We start from the raw sequence: 22,329 nt of genomic DNA, 5'->3' as shown, positions 1-22,329 counted from the left end.
TGGGGATGATCCGTGAGATATACCTGCTGGAGCGAGTGTTACGGGTGGGTGTTGTTATCGTGACCAGTGAACTGAGATAAGGCAGAGTTTTATCTAGCATGGGCTTATAGATGACTTGGAGACAGTGGGTCTGGCGACGAATATGTAGCGAGGGCCAGCCAACTAGAGCATACAGGTCGCTGTGGTGGGTGGTATAAGGTGTTTTAGTAACAAAACGAATGGCACTATGATAAACTGCATCTAGTTTTCTGAGTAGAGTATTGGAAGCTATTTTATAGATTACATCGCCGAAGTCGTGGATCTGTAGGATAGTCAGTTTTACTAGGGTAAGTTTGGCGGCGTGAGTGAAGGAGGCTTTGTTGCGAAATAGAAAGCCGATTCTAGATTGGATTTTGGATTGGGGATGTTTAATATGAGTCTGGAAGGAGAGTTTACAGTCTAGCCAGACACCTAGGTATTTATAGATGTCCACATATTCTAAGTCGGAACCATCCAGGGTGGTGATGCTAGTCAGGCAGGCGGGTGTGGGCAGCAAACAGTTGAAAAGCATGCATTTGGTTTTACTAGCGTTTAAGAGCAGTTGGAGGCCACGGAAGGAATGTTATGGCATTGAAGCCATCTGGAGGTTAGTTAAAACAGTGTCCAAGGAAGGGCCAGAAGTATACAGAATGGTGTTGTCTGCGTAGAGGTGGATCAGGGAATCGCCCGCAGCAAGAGCAACATCATTGATATATACTGAGAAAATAGTCGGCCCGAGAATTGAACCCTGTGGTACCCCCATAGAGACTGCCAGAGGACCGGACAACATGCCCTCCGATTTGACACACTGAACTCTATCTGAAAAGTAGTTGGCGAACCAGGCAAGGCAGTCATTAGAAAAACCGAGGCTACTGAGTCTGCCGATAAGAATATGGTGCTTGACAGAGTCGAAAGCCTTGGCCAGGTCGATGAAGACTGCTGCACAGTACGGTCTTTTATCAATTGCGGTTATGATATCGTTTAGTACCTTGAGCGTTGCTGAGGTGCACCCGTGACCAGCTCGGAAACCGGATTTCACAGAGGAGAAGGTGCGGTGGGATTTGAGATGGTCAGTGATTTGTTTATTAACTTGGCTTTCGAAGACCTTAGACAGGGCAGGATGGATATAGGTCTGTAACAGTTTGGGTCCAGGGTGTCTCCCCCTTTGAAGGGGGGGATGACCGCGGCAGCTTTCCAATCCTTAGGGATCTCAGACGATATGAAAGAGAGGTTGAACAGGCTGGTAATAGGGGTTGCGACAATGGCGGCGGATAGAGGGTCCAGATTGTCAAGCCCAGCTGATATGTATGGGTCCAGGTTTTGCAGCTCTTTCAGAACATCTGCTATCTGGATTTGGGTAAAGGAGAAGCTGGGGAGGCTTGGGCGAGTAGCTGCGGGCGGGGAGGAGCTGTTCGCCGAGGTTGGAGTAGCCAGGAGGAAGGCATGGCCAGCCGTTGAGAAATGCTTGTTGAAGTTTTCGATTATCATGGATTTATCGGTGGTGACCGTGTTACCTAGCCTCAGTGCAGTGGGCAGCTGGGAGGAGGTGCTCTTGTTCTCCATGGACTTTACAGTGTCCCAGAACTTTTTGGAGTTAGAGCTACAGGATGCAAATTTCTGCTTGAAAAAGCTAGCCTTTGCTGACTGTGTGTATTGGTTCCTGACTTCCCTGAACAGTTGCATATCGCGGGGACTATTCGATGCTATTGCAGTCTGCCACAGGATGTTTATGTGCTGGTCGAGGGCAGTCAGGTCTGGAGTGAACCAAGGGCTATATCGGTTCTTAGTTCTGCATTTTTTTGAACGGGGCATGCTTATCTAAGATGGTGAGGAAGTTACTTTTAAAGAATGACCAGGCATCCTCAACTGATGGGATGAGGTCAATATCCTTCCAGGATACCCGGGCCAGGTCAATTAGAAAGGCCTGCTCGCAGAAGTATTTTAGGGAGCGTTTGACAGTGATGAGGTGTGGTCGTTTGACCGCAGACCCGTAGCGGATACAGGCAATGAGGCAGTGATCGCTGAGATCCTGATTGAAGACAGAGGAGGTTTATTTTTGAGGACAAGTTGGTCAGGATAATGTCTATGAGGGTGCCCATGTTTACGGATTTAGGGTTGTACCTGGTGGGTTCATTGACGATTTGTGTGAGATTGAGGGCATCTAGCTTAGATTGTAGGACTGCCGGGGTGTTAATAGGCATATCCCAGTTTAGGTCACCTAACAGAACAAACTCTGAAGCTAGATGGGGGGTGATCAATTCACAAATGGTGTTCAGGGCACAGCTGGGAGCTGAGGGGGGTCGGTAGCATACGGCAACAGTGAGAGACTTATTTCTGGAGAGATTCATTTTTAAAATTAGAAGTTCGAACTGTTTGGGTATGGACCTGGAAAGTATGACATTACTTTGCAGGCTAACTGCTCCCCCTTTGGCAGTTCTATCTTGATGGAAAATGTTATAGTTGGGTATGGAAATCTCAGAATTTTTGGTGGCCTTCCTAAGCCAGAACTCAGACACGGCAAGGACATCAGAGTTGGCAGAGTGTGGCAGAGGCTTCTGATGTTGACATGCATGAAACCAAGGCTTTTTCGATCACAGAAGTCAACAAATGAGAGTGCCTGAGGACATGCAGGGCCTGGGTTTACCTCCACATCACCCGAGGAACAGAGGAGGAGTAGGATGAGGGTGCGGCTAAAGGTTTTCAAAACTGGTCGCCTAGAGCGTTGGGGACAAAGAATAAAAGGAGCAGATTTCTGGGCATGGTAGAAAAGATTCAAGGCATAATGTGCAGACGGGTACGGTGGGGTGCGGGTACAGCGGGGGTAAGCTCAGGCACCGGGTGATGATAAGAGCGGTTGTATCTCTGGACATGCTGGTTATAATGGGTGAGGTCACCGCAAGTGTGGGAGGTGGGACAAAGGAGGTATCAGAGGTATGAAGAGTGGAACTAGGGGCTCCATTGTAAACTAAAACAATGATAACTAACCTGAACAACAGTATACAAGGCATATTGACATTTGAGAGAGGCCTACAGCGAGGCATAAAGTAATCGCAGGTGTTGATTGGGAGAGCTAGCTAAAACAACAGGTGAGACAACAACAGCTAATCAGCTAACACAACAACAGCAGGTAAAATGGTGATGACTGGGCAGAGAGGGTCGGATTAACTACACACAGAGCCTGAGTTCGCGGCTGGGGCCGATTTAATTTTTTTTTTTTTTTAAATAATACAAATTAAATAAACAGAATGGAGTACCGTGATTAATGGACCGTCCAGCAGGCATCAGCTATGTAGCCAAGTGATCATAGTGTCCAGGGGGCAGCAGTAGATGGAACAGGGAAGCCGCCTCTATGCTAGCACGCGGGCGACACAGCGTTTAAAGTTAGTAGCCCGGGGCTAGTAGGAGTATCTGCTCCGACGGAGGACGGTTGAAGGCACAGTGGTTGGAGTATTCGTCGGCAGACCAGTCGTCGTGGTGGTGCGGCGGGGCGCCGTGTCGACAGGATCCAAGCCAGATGGCGAAACAAGTATTGAAGAATTAGTTTGCTAGCCGGGAGGTGCGCCTGGCTCACGGCTAACTGGTGCTAGCTTCTTGGCAGGGCATTAGCCACTCTGTAGCAGCGGTGATCCGGTGCCAAGGTCCAGAGCTTACAGCAAGGATCCGGTGGAGTGTTGGGCTCTAGCCGTGTATGATTGGGGTCCGGGTGAACAGCTGAGTAGGCCGGGAGGTGGGCCTCAGGGATAGCTTCGGTACTAGGTGCCACGGTGGGTGCTAGCTAGCTGTGAAGATCAGAAGTAGTGGTCCAGGGATCACGGCAGGAATCTGGCGTTGTAGTGGAGAAACAGTCCGATACTGGTAGACTGGCGAGTATTATCCAGGCTAAAAACAGGGCTGGTATCTGTGCAGAAGATAAAAACCGCTAGCAGTGGCTAACAATGACCAAATAGCGTGTAGCTAATTAGCTGGTTAGCTTCTGGTGGTTCTTGAATGTGTTATAAAATAAAAAAATAATAGCGATTCCGTATCACATTGGGTGAGGCAGGTTACCGGAAGGTATAATCAAATAAAAAATGGAAAAGGGATTGAAAATAAAATTGAAATGTATACAAAAATGACAAAAAATACAAAAGTACACGAGAGGACGAAGAAAAACACCTCTTCAATGCTACGCCATCTTGGCCGAGGTTGGAGTAGCCAGGAGGTCCCTGGCCTTTTTATACTTTTAAAACGGGGTAGTTCCCTAAGAGATCCTCCCTCGGCTACCATACCAGATTGTTACTTGATTGGTTGATATAGCTAGCGCTGACAAGTTATTATGCACAGAACGGTGGGTATGCACTATATCAAATCAAATGTTATTTGTCACGTGCGCCGAATACAACGGGTGTAGACCTTACCGTGAAATGCTTACTTACAGGCTCTAACCAATAGTTCAAAAAAGGTTATCGGTGAACAATGGGTAGGTAGAGAAATAAAACAACAGTAAAAAGACAGGCTATATACAGTAGCGAGGCTACATACAGACACCGGTTAGTCAGGCTGATTGAGGTAGTATGTACATGAATGTATAGTTAAAGTGACTGCATATATGATAAACAGAGAGTAGCAGCAGTGTAAAAAGGAGGGTTGGGGGGGGGGGGGGGACACACACACACAATGCAAATAGTCCGGGTAGCCATTTGATTACCTGTTCAGGAGTCTCATGGCTTGGGGGTAAAAACTGTTGAGAAACCTTTTTGTCCTAGACTTGGCACTCCAGTACCGCCTGCCATGCGGTAGTAGAGAGAAGTCTGACTGGGGTGGCTGGGGTCTTTGACAAGTTTTTGGGCCTTCCTCTGACACCGCCTGGTGTAGAGGTCCTGGATTGCAGGCAGCTTAGCCCCAGTGATGTACTGGGCCGTACGCACTACCCTCTAGTGCCTTGCGGTCAGAGGCCGAGCAATTGCCGTACCAGGCAGTGATGCAACCGTACCAGGCAGTGATGCAACCATGCTCTCGATGTTGCAGCTGTAGAACCTTTTTGAGGATCTCTGGACCCATGCCAAATCTTTTTAGTTTCCTGAGGGGGAATAGGCTTTGTCGTGCCCTCGTCACGACTGTCTTGGTGTGTTTGGACCATTCTAGTTTGTTGTTGATGTGGACACCAAGGAACTTGAAGCTCTCAACCTGCTCCACTACAGCCCCGTCGATGAGATTTGGGGCGTACTCGGTCCTCCTTTTCTTGTAGTCCACAATCATCTCCTTAGTCTTGGTTATGTTGAGGGATAGGCTGTTATTCTGGCAACACCCGGCCATGTCTCTGACCCCTCCCTGTAGGCTGTGTCATTGTTGTCGGTGATCAAGCCTACCACTGTTGTGTCGTCTGCAAACTTAATGATGGTGTTGGAGTCGTGCATGCGTGTTTTTGTAAGCCTGTTTTGTGTAAGCCTGTGCAAAATATGACCACGGGTCAAAGGAAAGCCAAAATTCCCTCTTCAGTTTGGCTATCCTGACAGTTTTGATACATTTTTCAACTATCTAATTGAACTTATCTTTGTTTTAGTCTTCCCTTTTCTTAACCTCAGCTGTGACCCTTCTCATGTTAATAGGCTGAACCCTTCACTAGTTTCCATCTAGACTTTAACAAACGCCACCTTGTAGACTATTTTATCTGAGGCGTCACTTCCCCTAACAGACTGTTAGGAGCCTGGGTTTCCGAGGCTACAGCAGACTAGAGGAATATCCTGCTGAAATGGGTAGAAGAAGCAGTGATAATGTTGACATCAGTGAAGGAGCTACTCACATGAAGTCCTCTTCCGACCTGAGCAGATGAAGAGTCCTGACGAAAGAAGAGCGAAACGTAAGAAAACAGAGATGAGAAGATGGGAAGGATGATGTCAACATGCAGAGTTACACACCATAACCAGGGATCACCTTAGTTTGACTGCCTGATGCAACCTGTGTCTTCTCTCTTTTAGATAATTTATTGGCATAGCGTTATTGGGATCATATCTGTGTATCATATCTGTAATCTAACAAGGCAATCAAATACAGAACGTTGTTAGGTCAAAAGCATTGTAGTGTGTGAATGTGATGTATGCAATTGATATTGTGTGGATGAATGTTTTTATATTAACCTGTATGAAAACTGCACAAATGTTCTGAGTGTATAGAGATACTCCTAGTCTAGGGCAGAGATAATCTTGACATGGCGTGGGGGGTTTTGTGATCACTTTTTGGGGGGGATCTTGAAAATATATATTGTGGTGGATTACAGGTACAATATAGAAAATAATATAATTTCAGATTTAGTTTATATTCACCTGTGGGCTGCCGCTCAAAAGTAACAAACAGAAAAGGTACATGAATACAAAGTATTGATCATTGTGATCATATTACAGAGTAAAAAAATTATGTAAAATGTAGTAAGTAAAGGAAAATAAATGAAAGTGAGTGAACCTCCACCCACAACCTCCCATCCCATTCCCCCAACCCCATCCAAAATGTCTCTGTCCAACCACCACCCATTTAGGCTTGGCTCGTGGTCAGCGTTCCAATTCATCCCAAATGTGTTCGATGGGGTTGTGGTCAGCGCTCTGTGCAGGCCAGTCAAGTTCTTCCACACCGTTCTCGACAAACTATTTATGTATGAACCTCGACTTGTGCATTGGGGGGCATTGCCATGCTGAAACAGGAAAGGGCCTTCCTCAAACTGTTGCCACAAAGTTGGAAGCACAGAATCGTCTAGAATGTCATTTTATGCTGTAGTGTTTAGATTTCCCTTCACTGGCACTAAGGGGCCTACCCGACCCATTATTCCTCCTCCACCAAACTTTACAGTTGTCACTATGTTTTAGGGCAGGTAGCATTCTCCTGGCATCCATTGGAAAACATCCCTGGTCTTTGTGATTGTGTTCGAAATTCACTGCTCAACTGCGGGACCTTACAGATAGATAATTGTGTGGGGTACAGAGATCATGTTTGTGTACAAAATCATGTTAAACACTATTGCACACAGTGAGTCCGTGTAACTTGATTAACAACTGTGACTTGTTTATTTAGACTTAACAAAGAGGTTGAATAATTCTTGACTCAGTACATTTCAGCTTTTCAGTTTTTTATTAATTAGAATTTTTTCCCAAAACATAATTCCACTTGGACATTATGGGGTATTATTGTGTGTAGGCCAGTGACAAAAACATCTCAATTTAACACATTTTAATTTCAGGCTGTAACACTACAATGTGGACAAAGTCAAGGCGTGTGAATACTTTCTGAAGGCACTGTATATGATTTGTATGTATGTGTTGGGCTTTATAGGTTGTTTATTGGTATGAGTTGGGCTTTCAATGAGATTGTTTCTTTACAAAGTCAAGTGTATTTGTCCAGGCCTCAATTGCTCCTTCGCTAGTACCATTCATTATCGCTGTCGATTTTAATTCTAACTTTATCACTTTGAATAGTAACTGTATCCGCAGGTAAATTGGAAGAGAGTGAAGTAATTGCCATCTAAGAGCCAACATTTTTGATAGGCTCTGATTAAATTAGATGTAATTGTCTCTAATTAATTGAGAGATTCAAGGCGCTATCATTGTTAACCTCTCTAGGGTACGTGGGATACTAACGTCCCACCTGACCTACATCCAGTGAAAGTGCAGGGTGCCAAATTCTAACATAATTATAATTCCTCAAACATACATGTATTATACACAATTTTAAAGATAAATCTTGTTGTTAATCCCACCCCAGTGTCCGATTTCAAAAAGGCTTTACGACAAAAGCATACCATGCGATTATGTTAGGTCAGTACCTAGTCACAAAAAACACTGCCATTTTTCCAGTCACAAAAAGTCACAAAAAGCAGAAATGGAGAGAAAATTAAACACTAACCTTTGATCTTCATCAGATGGCACTCATAGGACTTCATGTTACACAATACATGTATGTTTTGTTCGATAAAGTTCATATTTATATCCAAAAATCTCTGTTTACATTGGCGCGTTATGTTTTTTCTCCAAAACATCTGGTGAAAGTGCAGAGAGCTACGTCAATTTACAGAAATACTCATCATAAATGTTGATGAAAATACAACTGTTATGCATGGAATTAAAGATATACTTCTCCTTAATGCAACCGCTGTGTCAGATTTCAAAAAGGCTTTACGGAAAAAGCACACCATGGAATAATCTGAGTACAGCGCTCTGACACCAAAACAAGCAATACAGATAAACGCCATGTTACAGAGTCAATAAAAGTTAGAAATAGCATTATAAATAGTCACTTACCTTTGATCTTCGTCAGAATGCACTCCCAGGAATCCCAGTTCCACAATAAATGTTAGTTTTTTGTTCGATAAAGTCCATCATTTATGTCCAGACAAAGTCAAAAAAGTTATATTACAGTTCGTAGAAACATGTCAAACGATGTATATAATCAATCTTTATTGAAGATTTATGATAACATCCTAATGGTTCAACTGGAGAATTCCTTTGTCTTTAGAAATGAAAGGGAACGGTGCTAACTCTCACTAGCGCGCGCTGGACTGAGCACATGGTGTTTTGGCAGACCCATGACTCAATCAGCTCTCATTCTCTCCCACTTCACAGTAGAATCCTGAAACAAGGTTCTAAAGACTATTGACATCTAGTGGAAGCCTTAGGAAGTGCAATATGACCCCACAGACACTTGCTATATACACTGCTCAAAAAAATAAAGGGAACACTTAAACAACACAATGTAACTCCAAGTCAATCACACTTCTGTAAAATCAAACTGTCCACTTAGGAAGCAACACTGATTGACAATAAATTTCACATGCTGTTGTGCAAATGGAATAGACAACAGGTGGAAATTATAGGCAATTAGCAAGACACCCCCAATAAAGGAGTGGTTCTGCAGGTGGTAACCACAGACCACTTCTCAGTTCCTATGCTTCCTGGCTGATGTTTTGGTCACGTTTGAATGCTGGCGGTGCTTTCACTCTAGTGGTAGCATGAGACGGAGTCTACAACCCACACAAGTGGCTCAGATAGTGCAGCTCATCCAGGATGGAACATCAATGCGAGCTGTGGCAAGGTTTGCTGTGTCTGTCAGCATAGTGTACAGAGCATGGAGGCGCTACCAGGAGACAGGCCAGTACATCAGGAGACGTGGACGAGGCCGTAGGAGGGCAACAACCCAGCAGCAGGACCGTTACCTCCGCTTTTGTGCAAGGAGGAGCTGGAGGAGCACTGCCGGAGCCCTGCAAAATGACCTCCAGCAGGCCACAAATGTGCATGTGTCTGCTCAAACGGTCAGAAACAGACTCCATGAGGGTGGTATGAGGGCCCGATGTCCACAGGTGGGGGTTGTGCTAGATCTCATGTGGCTGGAGTGTGTCAGCAGTTCCTTCACGAGGAAGGCATTGATGCTATGGACTGACCCGCCCGTTCACCAGACCTGAATCCAATTGAGCACATCTGGGACATCATGTCTCGCTCCATCCACCAACGCCACGTTGCACCACAGACTGTCTTTGAGTTGGCGGATGCTTTAGTCCAGGTCTGGGAGGAGATCCCTCAGGAGACCATCCGCCACCTCATCAGGAGCATGCCCAGGCATTATAGGGAGGTCATACAGGCACGTGGAGGCCACACACACTACTGAGCCTCATTTTGACTTGTTTTAAGGACATTACATCAAAGTTGGATCAGCCTGTAGTGTGGTTTTCAACTTTAATTTTGAGTGTGACTCCAAATCCAGACCTCCATGGGTTGATAAATTTGATTTCCATTGATAATTTTTGTGTGATTTTGTTGTCAGCACATTCAACTATGTAAAGAAAAAAGTATTTAATAAGAATACTTCATTCATTCAGATCTAGGATATGTTATTTTAGTGTTCCCTTTATTTTTTTGAGAAGTGTATTTTTTTCCACCTTTTATTTAACCAGGTAGGCAAGTTGAGAACAAGTTCTCATTTACAATTGCGACCTGGCCAAGATAAAGCAAAGCAGTAACACATACAAGGACACAGAGTTACACATGGAATAAAACAAACATGCAGTCAATAATACAGTAGAAACAAGTCTATATATGATGTGAGCTAATGAGGTGAGATAAGGGAGGTAAAGGCAAAAAAAAGGCCGTGGTGGCAAAGTAAATACAATATTGCAAGTAAAACACTGGAATGGTAGATTTGCAGTGGAAGAATGTGCAAAGTAGAAATAAAAATAATGGGGTGCAAAGGAGCAAAATAAATAAAATAAATACAGTAGGGAAAGAGGTAGTTGTTTGGGCTAAATTATAGATGGGCTATGTACAGGTGCAGTAATCTGTGAGCTGCTCTGACAGCTGGTGCTTAAAGCTAGTGAGGGAGATAAGTGTTTCCAGTTTCAGATATTTTTGTAGTTCGTTCCAGTCATTGGCAGCAGAGAACTGGATGAAGAAATAATTGGTTTTGGGGGTGACCAGAGAGATATACCTGCTGGAGCGCGTGCTACAGGTGGGTGATGCTGTGTTGATCAGCGAGCTGAGATAAGGGGGACTTACCAATTCTAGATTTAACTTTGGATTGGAGATGTTTGATGTGGGTCTGGAAGGAGAGTTTACAGTCTAACCAGACACCTAGGTATGTGTAGTTGTCCACATATTCTATGTCAGTAATGTTTCTTATCGATGGCGGTTAAGATGTCGTTTAGGACCTAGAGCGTGGCTGAGGTGCACCCATGACCAGCTCTGAAATCAGATTGCATAGCAGAGAGGGTATGGTGAGATTTGAAATGGTCGGTAATCTGTTTGTTGACTTGGCTTTCGAAGTCCTTAGAAAGGCAGGGTAGGATAGATATAGGTCTGTAGCAGTTTGGGTCAAGAGTGTCCCCCCCTTTTGTAGAGGGGGATGACCGCAGCTGCTTTCCAATCTTTTGGGGTGGCAACAATTTCGGCAGATAATTTTAGGAAGAGAGGGTCCAGATTGTCTAGCCCGGCTGATTTGTAGGGGTCCAGATTTTTCAGCTGACTGGATTTGGGAGAAGGAGAAATGGGGAAGGCTTGGGCGAGTTGCTGTGGGGGGTGCAGTGCTGTTGACCGGGGTAGGGGTAGCCAGGTGGGAAGCATCAAATCAAATCAAATTTTATTTGTCACATACACATGGTTAGCAGATGTTAATGCGGGTGTAGCGAAATGCTTGTGCTTCTAGTTCCGACAATGCAGTAATGACCAACAAGTAATCTAGCTAACAATTCCAAAACTACTACCTTATAGACACAAGTGTAAGGGGATAAAGAATATGTACATGAAGATATATGAATGAGTGATGGTACAGAGCGGCATAGGCAAGATACAGTAGATGGTATTGAGTGCAGTATATATACATATGAGATGAGTATGTAAACAAAGTGGCATAGTTAAAGTGGCTAGTGATACATGTATTACATAAAGATGCAGTAGATCAGGGGTGTCAAAGTCAAATGGACGGAGGGCCAAATAAAAAAATCAGCTACAAGACGAGGGCCGGACTGTTCGAATGTTCATTGAAAAATTTTTAAATGACGCATATAGTCTAGTGAACCTAATTGAACCTACTGAAAACCTAACAAATATATTACAATATGATCAGATAAATAAAGCAATATTTTCTTATGGCTCTGTCAGTAATCTTTAATTTTCAACAGACACAAAAGACAAATTTCCTTTATATAAATATCCCCATAACATGAACATTAAATGAAAGAAACCGGTATTCAAGGCACCATCAGTAGACTATATTTTCTATTTTAGCAAAAGTGGGCTAAATTTACTTCAAAGAAAAAACAATAATAGCAATTTTCTATCATCCACTCAACTGAAATATTTTTAAAATATAATTGGATTGAAATACAAAAAAATAAAGTGCAAAAATCTATTAATCAAAAACAACACTTTGTTTAAGGAGAAGTAACATGCAGTGAAAACAAATATTAAATTTTAACTTTTAAACTTGAACTGAGTAAAAACTCTAAATATGTGATTGCACAGTAATGTTCACTTGTTTGAGGTTGAGGGTGATACTTGGTGGTGTCCCATCTTTTCCACAAGTTCATCAATGTTCGGGGTAAGGCTCTGAGCTGAAGAAATCCTCAGAATTGAGTGGAGGTGTTCAGCAGTAAGTCGACTTCTGTGTGATGTTTTGTTCAGGTTCATCAAAGAAAACAGTTGTTCACACAGGTATGTGCTGCCAAACATAGACAACGTTTGAGCAGCCTGGATGCGCAGCTGGGGCATTGTGCCGGGGAGGAAACGGGCGAACTCCGCAGCACCCACTGCCGCATATTTTGCCCTCAGTGCATCATTGCATTGGAGGTCAATCAACTCCATTTGGAGGTTTGGTGGTGAGCTTTCCACGTCAACAGCAAATGGGTTACCGAGCAGTTCCAACCTGCTTTTTTGTGCTTCAAAGTCAGCAAATCGGCGTCGAAAGTCAGCGGCAAGCATACCTATTTTATCAGCCAACTGTGTGCTCGGGAACGCACTGGTAGAGAGCTTCTCTTTCATGGTCTGGCAGCTGGGAAAGTGGCTCAAATTTTCTTTCCGCATCTGCGTCTCCCACAGAGTCAGTTTGGTTTTAAATGCCTTCACTGTACTGTACATATCAGAGATGACACGATCCCGACCCTGCAGCTGCAAGTTTATTGCATTCAGATGACTCGTAATGTCACACAGAAAAGCCATTTCACACAGAAACATTTCGTCTCGGAGTTGTGTTGTGTCTTTCCCTTTGCTGTCCAAGAACAGACAAATCTCCTCACGAAGCTCGAAACATCTTTGAAGCACCTTTCCCTGGCTTAGCCATCGCACCTCTGTGTGATAAGGCAAATCACCATGCTCCGTTTCTAACTCCGTCAGAAATGCCTTGAACTGGCGGTGATTCAAACCTTTGGCTCTGATAAAGTTAACTGTGCGCGTGATGATGCTCATTACATGCTCCATTTTCAAGGCTTTACCGCACAACGCTTCCTGGTGTATGATACAATGATAAGCTGTCAGCTCACCTGTCGCGTTTTCCTCTTGCATCTTTTCCCGTATCTTCGCCACCAGTCCGCTCCTGTGTCCACACATCGCAGGTGCTCCGTCGGTTGTCAAACCCACGAGTTTTTCCCAAGGCAGCTCCATCTCATTTACACATCTTGACACCTCTTCATACAAATCATGCCCCGTAGTTGTGCCATGCATAGGACGTAAAGCCAAAAACTCCTCTGTCACGCTTAGGTTGGAGTCCACTCCGCGGATGAAAATTGACAACTGGGCAATGTCAGAAATGTCGGTGCTCTCATCCACAGCCAAGGAATATGCAATAAAATCTTTTCCCTTTTTCACAAGCTGCTCTTTTAGATTGATGGACAACTGGTCTACTCTCTCGGCAATGGTGTTTCTGCTCAGACTCACATTTAAAAAGAGTTGCCTTTTTTCTGGGCAAACTTCGTCACAAACTTTAATCATGCAGTTTTTGATGAAATCCCCCTCCGTAAATGGCCGGGCTGATTTAGCGATCTCTTCTGCCAAAATAAAACTGGCCTTGACAGCAGCCTGGCCTTGTGATTTGGCTTTTTTGAACAGAGCCTGTCGTGATTTGAGGCCTCGTTTTAATTCCTCTGCCTTTTGTAGCCTTTGTTCCATGTCCATATTCTTGTTTTTGTCCGCGTGTTTCGTTTCATAATGTCGTCTCAGATTATACTCTTTCAGTACCGCCACACTTTCTCCACACAGAAGACACACAGGTTTTCCAGCTACCTTCGTGAACATATACTCCGACTCCCACCTTGTTTGAAACCCCCGGTTCTCAGTATCCACCTTCCGTTTTGCCATTTTTGATGGGTATCTGAAAGTTAATTTTACTGTGATGCTGACGACTGCTGTGCCAATAAATATTGAAATGAAGCAGCCTACTGCTCGGTGCGTCACCTTTGCATTGTGGGAAATGTAGTATTGGTGCGTGTAAAAGATCTGCGGGCTGCCGGCTTGCTGCGGGCCGGTTCTAATAATAAATCAAGATCATCCCAGGGGCCGTAAAAAACCTTCTTGCGGGCCGGATGTGGCCCGCGGGCCTTGACTCTGACATATGTGCAGTAGATGATATAGAGTACAGTATATACATATACATATGAGATGAATAATGTAGGGTATGTAAACATATTAGGTAGCATTGTTTAAAGTGGCTAATGATATATTTTACAGAATTTCCCATCAATTCCCATTATTAAAGTGGCTGGAGTTGAGTCAGTGTGTTGGCAGCAGCCACTCAGTTAGTGGTGGCTGTTTAACAGTCTGATGGCCTTGAGATAGAAGCTGTTTTTCAGTCTCTCGGTCCCAGCTTTGATGCACCTGTACTGACCTAGCCTCCTGGATGATAGCGGGGTGAACAGGCAGTGGCTCGGGTGGTTGTTGTCCTTGATGATCTTTATGGCCTTCCTGTGACATCGGGTGGTGTAGGAGTCCTGGAGGGCAGGTAGTTTGCCCCCGGTGATGCGTTGTGCCGGCCTTACGGTTGTGGGCGGAGCAGTTGCCGTACCAGGCGGTGATACAGCCCGACAGGATGCTCTCGATTGTGCATCTGTAGAAGTTTGTGAGTGCTTTTGGTGACAAGCCAAATTTCTTCAGCCTCCTGAGGTTGAAGAGGCGCTGCTGCGCCTTCTTCACGATGCTGTCTGTGTGGGTGGACCAATTCAGTTTGTCTGTGATGTGTACGCCGAGGAACTTAAAACTTACTACCCTCTCCACTACTGTTCCATCGATGTGGATAGGGGGGTGTTCCCTCTGCTGTTTCCTGAAGTCCACAATCATCTCCTTAGTTTTGTTGACGTTGAGTGTGAGGTTATTTTCCTGACACCACACTCCGAGGGCCCTCACCTCCTCCCTGTAGGCCGTCTCGTCATTGTTGGTAATCAAGCCTACCACTGTTGTGTCGTCCGCAAACTTGATGATTGAGTTGGAGGCGTGCGTGGTCACGCAGTCGTGGGTGAACAGGGAGTACAGGAGAGGGCTCAGAACGCACCATTGTGGGGCCCCAGTGTTGAGGATCAGCGGGGTGGAAATGTTGTTGCCTACCCTCACCACCTGGGGGCGGCCCGTCAGGAAGTCCAGTACCCAGTTGCACAGGGCGGGGTCGAGACCTGCATGCCCAATTTTTCAGTTTTTGATTTGTTAAAAAAGTTTGAAATATCCAATAATATCGTTCCACTTCATGATTGTGTCCCACTTGTTGTTGATTCTTCACAAAAAAATACAGTTTTATATCTTTATGTTTGAAGCCTGAAATGTGGAAAAAGGTCGCAAAGTTCAAGGGGGCCGAATACTTTGGTTTTATTAGTTTTGTCCCGCATGTTCAAAATGGCATTCATGCCTGTCCCAATATCTAGATGGAATTCAGTTAATTGTAACATTATGCTGTTCAGAGAATGAAAATACATAGGATCATATGAATTTGGAGCATACACAGTACAGTAATAAAGTCAGTTTCTGCTTTCTTGGTCTTCGCCCAATGTGGTGATTTTGAGCTTCTTATTCATCATTATGATTACACAATCAGTTTTGTTTGGGGCTGATGAAAAAGCAGTAATTTTGTACAAATGGTTCTGCTTTCTATGTGCGTCCTAATGGAGCAGGTGTGTTTTTGGAGCATTGCTATATCAATATGGTTTCTTGCTCGGATGTCACGACAGCTGGAACATGAACAGCTAGTGTTGCCATTGTTTTTCAGAAAGAAATGTTATATTAATGATATAATTGTTATCGTTAGTGTTGATAAGCCCATGGATGTGTAACAAAAAGCAGGACCCACTGGGAAACTCACCCATTGGTCGTTCCCACCCAGAAAACCCTCCCTGTAAACCCTCCCTAACCTCCCCAGTTCTCCATGCCCTATCATTACACAGTTACTGCAAGTGCCAGCCTAACACATGGAGTCTCTTAAGCAGCATTTTTTTTAGATCTTAAGGTATTACCAATTTAAAGTAAAGCATAAGATAAGTAACAATTTTCAGACCTTTTAGTGTTTAGTTAGCAAACTTGATGAGTTAGGGTGGGTAATTAAGACAAAGGGAAATATAGAAACAAATGGGATGCTGTAGGAGCAATATCTGAATCCATTGTCATGTATAATTAGCAATATTGTTTATATGACCTTAATTTGTTATAAGCAACAAATGTCAACATACTAGGCTTATCTATAATGAGAATGCATCATATAATTTGCAATTGCGTTGTTTCTCACTAGTTCATTTTGGTACAGCCTGTCCTTTTATCTAATATCAGCTGTTGTCAATCACCTGTGGGTCTGAAAAGATGCTTCTCTTCTTCAAACGTATGCTGCAAATTCTACTACATTGAAAGCCAAAAGGAGTTTAACATACTGTCATTTTTAAGCATATCCAATAATTTTTTTCCCCGATCCCAGGCTGTGTCATTACCGGCCGTGACCGGGAGTCCCATAGAGTGGTGCACAATTGGCCCAGTGTCGTCCGGGATAGAGAATGGTTTGGCTGTGGGGGTTTACTTAGCTCATTGCGCTATAGCGACTCCTTGTTGGGGGCCGGGCGCCTGCAGGCTGACTTCGGTCGTCAGTTTCCACAAACACATTGGTGCAGCTGGCTTACAGGTTAAGCAAGCAGGTGTTAAGAACAACAGTTTGGCAGGTCATGTTTCGGAGGACGCATGACTCGACTTTTGCCTGTCCCTATCCTGTTTGGGAGTTGCAGCAATAAGACGATCGTAGTCACAAAATTGAGGAGAAAAAGGGGCTAAACAAATTACACAAAAAAAATAAAATAATAATAACTCTTACATACTTGCTTAGAATAGATACTAGAACGATTTTCTTTGCAAGTTACGGGCAAGTCTATTGGCCAAATGTCCCCTCACCTTCTGAAATTCTAAATATCGATCACCTATGAAATTGTGATTTATCCATCCGAAGTTGACGAAAGTTGTGACAAAATCTGCAGACCGGAACAATGTTCCTCGTTAGTGGTGGCATCCCACAGTCTGTTGAAAGATGCTACGATGCCAGTTATGTTACGTGCATACATCCACAAAAGTAATATATGCTAGTCAGCCTGATTACCAAATAAAAACAACTGTACGATGCTACATTTTGAACTCTCCAACCTGATGTCCTACTAAATATTTTTGTAAAGTTGTGGTTTTTGTCTTGCCTTGTCTCATTAGCTGATACTTTTTGGTCTGGACTGTCCTTTGAGATTCAGAGTTGACTATAAAGGTGTTGTCCTACAGATTGTCCTGTACCTTCTTCCCAGAGCTAGACGTTATGGTTAAAGCCCTGAGAAATATGAAATCTATAAACCTTGTGGTGACACTGTTAGTTCTCCCTACACCCCCAGGTCTGAGTGCACTCATTGAGTGCCACAGTCACGGCCAGCCCCCCCTCTACCTCTGCCAGGTGTGTGGGTGTAAAGTCTTCCAGAACGCCATCATCGTCCATGTAACCACAGACTGCCACCGACTTTCCTACCTGGTAAGTAACAAGGAACCATCACTTAGATCATATGGAGTACCACATAACTAGTATTGGGAATTTTCCAGTACATGTGTGCACATTATACATCTTAGAGTAGTAAGCAGAATAAGTAGTAAGCAGAATAAGTGCGCTCTATATGTGTGTCTAGTCATTAGGCTAAGGGAAGCCATTACCTAGTCCAGTGAGGTTCATTAGACGTATATTAGGAGCATAGGTTTGTATTACTTAAGCACCATTAGACATGCACCTGCCTTGGGAGTGTGCATGTCTGTTTTATTTTGGTACCATTGCTATGGCCTAATTTTTACCCTTGTACCATTTGCTATGGTTACTCCACCAATGGAATGTGAAACCAAGCTAGAATTATTGCCATGCAAAAAGATAATGGTGGCTAAATGCCAGAGGGGATGAATCATTAACATAAAGAGGAGTTACTATGTGTGTGACGTAAGGTTGAAAACTGAATTAAAAGTGTGTGCCGAGGCTGGAAAATCAGTTGATCTTTGGACCAGCTCGGCTTGTTACTTTGTAATAGTCAATTTGTAATAGTCTAACTCACAGGCTCTGGTATTTGAGAAATATTATTGACTGAATATTTCCATGACACTGTCACTCCGAGTATTAGGTGGTTAGACACTTATAACGTATATACAGTGCATTCGGCAAGTATTTAGACCCCTCAACTTTTTCCACATTTAGTTACGTTGCAGCCTTATTCGAAAAGTGATTACATCGTTTTTTTCCTTCATCAATCTACACACTACCCCCATAATGTCAAAGCAAAAACTTGTTTGTTTTCTACATTTTTGCAAATGTATTACAAATAAAAAACGGAAATATTACATTTACATACAGTGCCTTGCAAAAGTATTCATCCCTAGGTTGCATTACAACCTGTAACATAAATGTATTTTTATTGGGATTTCATGTAATGGACAAACACAAAATAGTCCAACTTGGTGAAGTGAAATGAAAACTATAACTTGTTTCAAAAACTTTGCTATGAAGCCCCTAAATAAGATCTGGTGCAACCAATTACCTTCAGAAGTCCCATAATTAGTTAGATTGCACACAGGTGGACTTTATTTAAGTGTCACATGATCTTCACATGATCTCAGTATATATACACCTGTTCTGAAAGGCCCCAGAGTCTGCAACACCACTAAGCAAGGGGCACCACCTAGCAAGCGGCACCATGAAGACCAAGGAGTTCTCCAAACAGATCAGGGACAAAGTTGTGGAGAAGTACAGATCAGTGTTGGGTTATAAAAAAATATCCAAAACTTTGAACATCCCAAGGAGCACCATTAAATCCATTATTAAAAATGGAAAGAATATGACACCACAACAAACCTGTCGAGAGGGCCGCCCATCAAAATTCACGGACCAGGCAAGGAGGGCATTAATCAGAGGGGCAACAAAGAGACCAAAGATAACCCTGAAGGAGCTGCAAAGCTCCACAGCGGATATTGGAGTATCTCTCCATAGGACCACTTTAAGCCGTACACTCCAGAGCTGGGCTTTATGGAAGAGTGGCCAGAGAAAAGCCATTGCTTAAAGAAACAAATAAGCAAACCCATTTGGTGTTTGCCAAAAGGCATGTGGGAGACTCCCCAAACATATGGAAGAAGGTACTCTGGTCAGATGAGACTAAAATGTTGCTTTCATACCTTCACACACATGTGTCCTACGGACATACTGTATCACTACCCAGCCGACAGTTCCATTCCCCCGAGATTAGGGAGACCTTGAGAAGTACTCCCTGTCCTCTCCCAAGTCTCTCAGAAGCCTAGCCAGGTCGGCACCGAATTTTGCTCAGACAGTGTGTTTTTCCCTAATTCTGACTACAACTACACACATCAGATTAATCATTCTATGATTCTAATCAATTTCATACAATTATAAGGTTTCAGAGTGGAATTATTTCATCATTATCTTTCAACATTTGAATTATTTTATCAGGCGCAAACCCAACACCTCATCACCCCGAGAACATCATCCATTTGTTTCATCGGCAGGGACTGGAAAACTGGTCAGAATTGAAGGAATGATGGCGCTAAATACAGGGACATTTTTGAGGAAAACCTGTTTTAGTCTTCCAGAGATTTGAGACTGGGACGGAGGCTCACCTTCCAGCAGGACAATGACCCTAAGCATACTGGTACAGCAACACTTGAGTGGTTTAAGGAGGAACATGTAAATGTCTTGGAATGGCCTAGTCAAAGCCCAGACCTCAATCCAATTGAGAATCTGTGGTACCAAAGATTGCTGTACACCAGCGGGAGCAGTGGCCAGATGTGCCAAGCTTATAGAGACACCCCAAGAGACTTGCAGCTGTAATTCTACAAAGTATTGACTTTGGGGGTGTGAATAGTTATGCAAGCTCAAGTTTGTAGTTTTCTGTCTTATTTCTTGTTTGTTTCACAATAAAATATATTTTGCATCGTCAAAGTGGTAGGCTTGTTGTGTAAATCAAATTATACAAACCCCCCAAAAATCTATTTATTTCCAGGTTGTAAGGCAACAAAATAGGAAAAATGCCAAGGGGGGGTGAATACTTACACAAGCCACTGTAAGTATTGAGACTCTTTACTCAATACTTTTGTTGATGCATTTTTGGCAGTGGTTACAGCCTCAAGTATTCTTGGGTATGACACTACAAGCTGTGTGCTTAGGATCGTTGTCCTGTTGGAAGGTGAACCTTTCACCCCAGTCTGAGGTCCTGAGCACTCTGAAGCAGGTTTTCATCAACGATCTCTCTGTACTTGGCTCTATTCACCTGTCCCTCGATCCTGACTAGTCTCCCAGTACCTGCCGCTGAAAAACATCCCCACAGCATGATGCCGCCACCACTGTGCTTCACCGTAGGGATGGTGCTTGGATTCTTCCAGACGTGATGCTTGGCATTCAAGCCAAAAGGTTCAGATTTGGTTTCATCAGAACAGAGAATCTCGTTTCTCATGGTCAGAGTACATTAGGTGCATTTTGGTAAACTCCAAGCGGGCTGTCATGTGCCTTTTACTGAGGAGGAGTGGCTTCCATCTGGCCACTACAATGAAGGCCTGATTGGTGGAGTGCTGCAGAGATGGTTGTCCTTCTGGAAGGTCCTCCCATTGCCACAGAGGAACTCTGGAGCTCTGTCACAGTGACCATCGGGTTCTTAGTCACCTCCCTGACCAAGGTCCTTCTCCCCCGATTGCGCCGTTTGGCCAGGTGACCAGCTCTAGGAAGAATCTTGGTGGTTCCAAACTTCTTCCATTTAAGAGTGATAGAGGCCACTGTGTTCTTGGGGACCTTCAATGTTGCAGACATTTTTTGGTACCCTTCCTCAGATCTGTGCCTCGACACAATCCTGTATCGGAGCTCTACGAACAATTCCTTCGACCTCATGGCTTGGTTTTTGGTCTGTCATGCACTGTCAACTGTGGGACCTTATGTAGACAGGTGTGTGCCTTTCCAAATCTTGTCCAATCAATTGAATTTACCACAGGTGGACTCTAGACAATTTGTAGAAACTGATCAATGGAAACAGAATGCACCGGAGGTCAATTTCAAGTGTCATAGCAAAGGGTCTGAAAACTTATGTAAATAAGGTATTTGTTTGTTTTTAATACATTTGCAAAAATGTCTAAACCTGTTATCGCTTTGTCATTATGGGGTAATGTGTGTAGATTGACGAGTAAAAAAAATAGACATTTAAGAATTAGGCTTTAACTAATCAAAATTTGTAGAAAGGGATGTGGTCTGAATACTTTATTAATGCACTGTAAGTACCAGGTGACTAGTCCATCCAAGTATATAGAGTAGTAGGCAGCGTTGTAGTACTCGAGTCCGGTCTTGAGACCACATATTGAGTGTCTCGTCGGAAACATTTGTACTCTGTCTCGGACAGTGAAGACTCGTAGTTTTTCACTTCACTGGTCTCAGGAAGAAATTATAAGCGTCCATTCGGTCAGGGCATAAACCACTTCTCCAGGCCAAATATATATACACTCCTTTCTTGAACCATTCATATCTTAAGTCTTTATCTATCTAGACATGTTTGCGCAGTGGCAAACCTATTGGACCTTTAGTGTGTGACATGTTGCGCAGTGGTGAACCTATAGGTCTTCAGTGTGTGACAGGTTAGTACAGTGGTGAACCTATAGGTCTTCAGTATGTGACAGGTTCGTGATTCTGAAAGGACCGTAACACCAGAGCACTAATGTAGGAGACTACACTTTTTGTAAAACACAAAGGGCCAGTGGTCTAGTTGAGGGTATACGCAGGTATAAGCCATATACCCACTTTTGTTTGTTCAATGGGCATTGCGTATACTTTTTAATCCCCACTGATGCGTATCAAAGTAGTGTAGTGGAGGTGTACTACTTATCAATTATGTAGTATAATAGAGAAATCATCCATAATGTAGCCTACACAATTGCAAAGCATGTGAAATTTATTGACATGGGTGCTGCACACACAGCCAAGTTTCAGCGGAATATAATTTGCAGGCAGCAAGAGCGCTCAGCTCAACTGGCTTTAACATGGAGCAGCTCACAGAATAATGACTTCTGTAGCCGGTAGGGTAGGAAATACTTTTCAACTTACGCTGTCTACCAGTAAATGCTAATTAAGGTAACAATGGGTATGCAAACCAGCTATTGAAAAAGTTTGATCCAAAGTGTTGGTTTGTAAGCTATTTGAGAGAGCCAATTCGGTCATCATGAGCTGTTTGCATCAGAGGTGTAGGCATGGGTGGGCCTGGGTGGACACAGGTGTGATTTTGAGAGTGAAAAAAACCTGGGTTTTTCACACAGGGTGCCTTTTCGGGGTATTTTTGGCAAAATTCGAGTTTACTCACTT

At 43.6% G+C, this 22,329-nt stretch overlaps 1 protein-coding gene across 11 annotated transcripts in view; it reads left to right on the top strand.

Annotated features, from left to right (window-relative positions):
• Positions 1–22,329, top strand: part of LOC110496850 (uncharacterized) — a 107,242-nt gene that overhangs the window by 41,402 nt on the left and 43,511 nt on the right. For all 11 annotated transcript variants that reach the window (XM_090208990.1, XM_036953217.2, XM_036953222.2 and 8 more), the window contains one exon: positions 17,348–17,481. In XM_090208990.1, the coding sequence (XP_090065116.1) occupies positions 17,348–17,481 (134 nt within the window). The remainder of the gene's footprint in view (positions 1–17,347; positions 17,482–22,329) is intronic.

Source organism: Oncorhynchus mykiss, chromosome 18, assembly GCF_057628025.1.
Source record: "Oncorhynchus mykiss isolate SJ-2025 chromosome 18, ASM5762802v1, whole genome shotgun sequence".
In the NCBI taxonomy this organism is placed as follows: Eukaryota; Metazoa; Chordata; class Actinopteri; order Salmoniformes; family Salmonidae; genus Oncorhynchus; species Oncorhynchus mykiss.
The sequence above is the reverse complement of the archived record's forward strand: the minus strand, read 5'-3'. Positions and strand labels throughout refer to the sequence as shown.